The sequence below is a fragment of the Primulina tabacum genome, chromosome 13, assembly GCF_025594145.1.
Source record: "Primulina tabacum isolate GXHZ01 chromosome 13, ASM2559414v2, whole genome shotgun sequence".
Taxonomy (NCBI): domain Eukaryota; kingdom Viridiplantae; phylum Streptophyta; class Magnoliopsida; order Lamiales; family Gesneriaceae; genus Primulina; species Primulina tabacum.
In genome coordinates, this window is record NC_134562.1 from 5,099,509 (window position 1) to 5,106,369 (window position 6,861).

Consider the following 6,861-nt stretch of genomic DNA (forward strand, 5'->3'; position numbering starts at 1 on the left):
AAGATTTCTAAAATCTTATTAAAATAAATTAGAATCTTATTCTAACTTATTTAGATGTTAAATAATATCTAAATTTTATTCACAATAAATTAAAGATATTAAATAGGATTTCTAGGATATTATCAAGATACATTAGAATCTTATTCTAATTTATTTAGATATAATATCTAAATTTTATTCACAATAAATTAAAGATATTAAATAGGATTTCTAGGATCTTATCAAAATAAATTAGAATCTTATTCTAACTTATTTTCAGATAGCAAATAATATCTATAATTTATTCATAATAAATTAAAGATATTATAATCAACTTTTGGATATTACCATAATAATCCAAATATATAATTATCTCATAATTATTATTTAATATAATTAATATCTCATTATCAATTATATTTATCTCCAAACTTTTGGAGTTATGGAAACATTTTTCCATATCCATACATGATTTCTAAATTGCATTTTTAATCCGTCATTAATTTGAAAGGCGTACCGGGGACCATGGACTCATAATTAGAAGCTCCAATAAATTAAATAAATAATTAAACTCTTTAATTAATTTATCTAATTTATTAATTCCATAATTACTCCACTAAAAATATGGAATTGCACTCTTCTTCATTATGAAATATCTTACTCTACAAAATTGAGCAGTCCATTGATATAATCATTACATATGGATTAATCCTCCATAGACAATTCGTAATTGAAGCCAGGAATCTTCCGTTTACCTCTTCATTTACTTCTTATCCTCATTTACCATTAATTCACTAGTGAGTGGTTCAATTTATAACTTAATTATAAATTAGTTGGGCCCAACACTCAGTTCTAGAATTAACAAATGAGGGAATCGTCTTTCTTCTCGCAAGAAGGAATGGATTCCATGTCTGCGAATTCATATTCCCAGCCATTCATTTCAAATATAAATCTAAAATGCAAGTATTAAAAATGCACAATCGCAAACTTTAAACAAGCAAATTAAGAATCATATTAAAATGAATAGGAGTTTATAATCACTTCAGGATTGAGATTTGTCCATATATGATCATCTTTGTGATTTAATTTGAATTTCATAGTAACAACGGAATTTATTATGAAATGACTAATTAAATCGGTCCAAGTCGTACATAATCACATTATATATAAATGCCCCCATCTAGATGTCCCAACATCGACGATCCGGATAAGATGATCACATTCATAATGTTCATGGGCCGCATTATTGATGCTTTAATTAAAGATCCATACATTAATTAATTCATCACCGACTTAATTTAAGTTTATTATCCATAATTTTAATCCTCTTGTATATACAACTCTTATATATACTAAAATTATGGTTATATCTAATAAACTAGGGATTTTGCTATGATATTCATGATAATAATATTTTCATGCAAATATGCTCAATAATAAATGTCGTTTTCAAAAAATTAGCTTATTACAATGCTTTAATGGCACTATCCCCAACAATCTCCCACTTGCACTAAAGCATGTGAGACATGTCTCTAAGTCCTAAATTTAGCATATGCCTTTCAAACACTTTTGCAGGCAGTGTCTTGGTGAATGGATCGGCGAGGTTGTCAGCAGACACAATCTTGAGAATAGAAGCGTCACCTCTTTGCACTATCTCTCGGATCAAGTGGTACTTCCTTTCAATATGCTTCGATCTCTTGTGACTACGAGGTTCCTTCGAATTAGCCACTGCACCACTGTTGTCACACCACAAAGTGAGTGGATTATTCACATTTGGAACAACTTCCATATCAGATAGGAATTTCTTAAGCCATACAGCCTCTTTGGCAGCTTCGGAAGCAGCTATGTATTCGGCCTCCATGGTCGAGTCGGCTGTGCTGGATTGCTTGATACTTCTCCAGACTATGGCACCGCCACCAAAAGTAAACACCGATCCAGATGTCGATTTTCGAGTATCTCTATCTGATTGAAAATCAGAATCAGTGTAACCGTCTATTTTAAGGTCTCCACCCGAATAGACAAGCATATAATTTCTTGTTCTCCGAAGATACTTAAGAATGTTTTTAACCGCTATCCAATGATCCAAACCAGGATTTGACTGAAAACGGCTGACTATCCCCACAACATAACATATGTCCGGCCTAGTGCACATCATTGCGTACATAAGGCTGCCTACTGCAGAGGCATAGGGAATGCATCTCATGTCCTCAACTTCTTGCGGTGTCTTAGGACACTGTTCCTTAGAGAGGACGATTCCATGTCGGGTTGGTAGATAACCTTTCTTGGAATCTTGCATTCTATAACACAATAGCATCTTATCAATATAAGTAGCTTGAGACAATTTCAACAACTTGTTCTTACGATCTCGAACGATTCGAATTCCAAGAACATAATTTGCTTCTCCCAAATCTTTCATTTGGAATTGCTTGGCAAGCCAACCCTTTACTGTAGACAATTTTTCTATATTATTCCCAATAAGCAGAATGTCATCTACGTAAAGCACAATGAATACCACTTTTCCTTCTTTGATGTGCTTGTATACACAAGGCTCATCAACACTTTGATCAAAGCCATAAGATTTGATCGTTTCATCAAATCTATGGTTCCATGATCTCGACGCTTGCTTTAGTCCATAAATTGATCTAAGCAATTTGCAAACCTTTTGCTCTTGGCCTTGGGCTATAAAACCCTCTGGTTGCTTCATGTAGATTTCCTCGTCTAGATGACCATTCAAAAAGGCCGTCTTGACATCCATCTGCCATATCTCATAGTCAAAATGAGCAGCAATCGAAAGTAAGATACGAATAGATTTAAGCATGGCTACAGGCGAGAAAGTCTCTTCATAATCGACTCCCTCTCTTTGGGTATAACCTTTTGCAACCAATCTTGCTTTGAAAGTCTCTACTTTCCCATCTACACCTCTCTTTCTCTTATAGATCCATTTACACCCAATAGGTCTAACCTCTTCAGGTGTATCTACAAGAATCCAGACAGAATTAGAGTGCATCGACTCCATTTCTTGGTTCATAGCTTCAAGCCACCTTTCTTTGTCAGGATCTTCCATTGCATGTTGAAATGACAATGGATCATCTTCCACCCCATCGGTGACAGCAACATTTGCCTCTTCATCTTGACGATAGCGGAGGGGTGGTTTAACTACCCTCCCACTACGTCGAGGTGGTATGATATCTTGACTTGGTTCAATGGTATCATTTATGGTTTCCTTAATAACTTTAGTTGGACTTCGAATGATCTCATCATTGAGTAACTCCTCAAGTACAACCTTACTTCGAGGCTTGAAGTTAGTCATGTAATCATCTTCAAGAAAGATGGCATTTGTCGATACAATTACCTTCTTATCTTGAGGATCATAAAACCAACCTCCTCTCGTTCCCTTGGCATATCCCACGAACAAACACACTTTTGAACGTGGATGCAATTTCCCAGTCTTTCCTTCCAACACATGTGTTGGGCATCCCCATATGCGAAAGTGAGATAAACTAGGTTTTTTCCCATTCCACAACTCTAGAGGTGTTTTATGGATTGACTTTGATGGCACTGCATTCAAAATGTAAGTGGCTGTCTCTATTGCATAACCCCAAAACGAGATTGGCAGTGAAGAGTAGCTCATCATAGATCTCACCATATCAAGCAAAGTGCGATTTCTCCTTTCAGCAACACCATTTTGCTGAGGTGTACCAGGTGCAGTGAGTTGGTATAAAATACCATGCTCTAGCATATAGTCTTTGAACTCGGTATCAAGATACTCGCCGCCTCGATCTGATCGAAGACACTTTAAAGATTTACCTAGTTGCCTTTCGGCTTCCACTTGAAATTCTTTGAACTTTCCAAAAGTCTCGGATTTTCTATGCATGAGATAAATATATCCATACCTTGAGTAATCATCAATGAAAGTGACAAAATACTCATAACCACCTCTAGCTTGTGTAGTCATAGGACCACATACATCACTATGTATAAGCTCTAGTGGTTCTTTGGCCCTATTGCCCTTTGCTAGAGAAAGGTCTCTTAGTCATTTTTCCTTCTAAACAAGATTCACAAACAGGAAGAGTGCCAACACTTAGCTCTCTTAAAGGACCATCCTTTACAAGTCTGTTTAATCTTTCTAAGGATATATGCCCCAACCTTAGGTGTCATAGATATGTTTTATCTTCATGAGAAACCTTTTGCTTTTTAGGTTTTGGATGTTCTACTTTAAACATTTCAACATTAAGCAGTGGTTGTTTATTTGGTCTTAGAATATATAGTCCATTTTCGATTGAAGCAGTACAAATTATACGACCATTTCTCAAAATAACAATCTCATTATTATCAAAAGAAAGCGAATAAAAATGTTCATGCAACTTTGAAACAGAAATCAAATTTCTACGAAAACCAGGAATAAAGTAAACATTATTCAAAACCAAATGTCTATCACTAAATCTAAGTTTAATAACTCCCACTGCTTTAGCCGCAACTATTGCACCATTGCCAACTCTCATTGTGAAGGACCCATCGGCAAGCTCTTCATAAGAACTAAGTAGCTGCAGAGAACAACAAACATGATTAGTAGCGCCCAAATCAACTATCCATATAGAAGAATCATTGGTTACTAAACAAGATTCTAGAACAAGTAAATCATATTTACCTTTCTTCTTCTCTTTTAGGTCAGCGAGATACTTGGGACAGTTTCTTTTCCAATGACCATCGATCCCACAGTGAAAACATTTTCCTTTGGGTTTTGCAGTTTCACCCTTCTTTTTGCCATTGGAACCATTCCAATTCTTTTGCTTTTTAGGAGCTCCTTTTCCTTTCCCCTTATTTTTTCTTTTCAAACTAGCTTTGGAGGAAGGTGACTTATCCTTAACAACATTTGCCTCACCTTCTTGGACTTTTCCAATGGAAATGGCCTCAAAGGTTTGCAGCTCGTTGAGCAATTGTGTCATGTTATAATCAAGCTTGTTCATGACATAGTTGCTCTTGAATTGCAGGAAAGTCGGTGGCAATGATTCCAAAATCATGCTCACTTGTGTGCCATCATCTATGGTCGCACCATGAGTCTCAGCTTCTGTGAAGTAGTTAACCATGTTCAAAACATGTGCTCCAACTGATTGGCCTTTCTTCATCTTAGCATTCATGGCATTCTTAATGGCCTCATGCTTAGATTGACTAGATTGTTGACCAAACATAGCTTGAAGAGAATCCATTATCTCATAAGCATTCTCTACATGCTCGTGCTTAAGTCTAAGCACATCGTTCATTCCGGCCAACATGTAGCCCTTGGCTTTATTGTTTGCCGCAATCCATCGATCATATATTTCTCGTACACTACGAGAAGCATTCAAAGGGGGCTCGGGAGGACACTCATCCGTCAAGACAAATTTGAGGTTTTCACATACGAGGGCAATGTTAATGTTACTCTTCCATTTCAAAAAGTTTTCTCCAGTCAACTTTTCATTAAGTAAAGCAAGAACATGACCAATAGACATGATTGCTGAAATTAATGTATAAAACGACATTTAATTAAATTGAACAAATATCATAGATAATTAATCAATTTAGGAATCATAAATATGATGCAAGACACATTATTATTTATTCTACCAATTCCAAGGAAATTTAATCTCACATTTAGTAAGCCGCCTTAGGGTCGGACGAATAAAATGACGATTAAATCGAGACTATCTCTATTAATAATAAAACACTAAGATATCTCATATCTTCAATTTCATTATTAATTACCTTTTAATTCAACCTTGGATGCATTTAAACTATTCAATTGCATCCTTATGAGTGTGACCCACTATTTTGGATTTTAAATTACAATCCATAATTGCCGCCTTAGGGTAGGTAAATTATGAATCATACTAAAAAATCTTATCCTTTCGGAAACTAAGCCTTGAATTTTGATTTAAATGAAAACCTTCCTTAGGGAGAACGTCCTATGCGTCACTAGGCGCCATTTAAACCTCACGTTGCTTTTGTTAATAGTGGAGGTCGTAGGATTTATTGTCATATATCCTTCTCCCACTCATTGATATATAATAATTAAAGTTTCTCAAATTTTCAATTATTTAATTAAAACATCTTATGATTTAATTATTAAAAGTCCAATCTTATTGGTCACTTTTAAATGATAAGAGCAATATAATGAATGTCACAATATTTAAATCCAATTTAAACATGATGCATGACATGAAAATTAAATGGCATTTAAATCAAATTTAAATAAGATGTCAAATTTATTTATGGACCTCTAAAATAAATATATGTAAATTATCACATAATAAACATTATAATAATTAAATCTCATTTAAACGAGATAAGTGGCACAAAAATTTATAAGAGTGAGATATTGTTAAAATTCTTGATTTTTAATCGTGTCTCTCTAATCGAATTATTAGTTGAAAAATAAAATTAACAGATCAAATAAAACAATTTTATTCAATTTCAAATTAATTTTATAAATCTAATAATAGTAAAATCAATATTTTACATTCAATAGAATAAAAAATCAATTTTTTTTTAAAGGATTACGATAATGCTAAACAAAAAAACAAACCAAATTTATGCAATAAGAATATAAATTTTAACAATAAATCTCACTCTCATAAAATTTAAATTCATTAAGTTTATATTCATATGAAAAACAATGGCTCTGATACCATTTGTTGGAAATTATATAGCCTTCGGAACAATTCCGGCTAAGAAAATTATTTTCGATCAAATCGAAACACAGCGGAAGCGATTAGATAATTTCATAAATTATAATCGAACATATGAATATAAATTAACTATGAATTTAAATAAAAAGAATTTACTAGAAAACTAACCTCTTGTAGATTTTCTCTTCAATGTAAATCCAATTTGCGTAGAAACCAC

The 6,861-nt window shown here is 33.7% G+C and overlaps 1 protein-coding gene across 1 annotated transcript; it reads right to left on the reverse strand.

Moving 5' to 3' along the window:
• Window positions 1-4,441: 4,441 nt before the first annotated feature.
• LOC142523364 (uncharacterized) lies at window positions 4,442-5,490 on the reverse strand. Its single transcript, XM_075627139.1, has 2 exons — window positions 4,628-5,490; window positions 4,442-4,523 (listed from the first exon to the last, which is right to left on the reverse strand). Exons 1-2 carry the CDS (start codon window positions 5,466-5,468, stop codon window positions 4,516-4,518), a joined length of 849 nt encoding a protein of 282 aa, XP_075483254.1. The 5' UTR covers window positions 5,469-5,490; the 3' UTR covers window positions 4,442-4,515.
• Window positions 5,491-6,861: the final 1,371 nt, after the last annotated feature.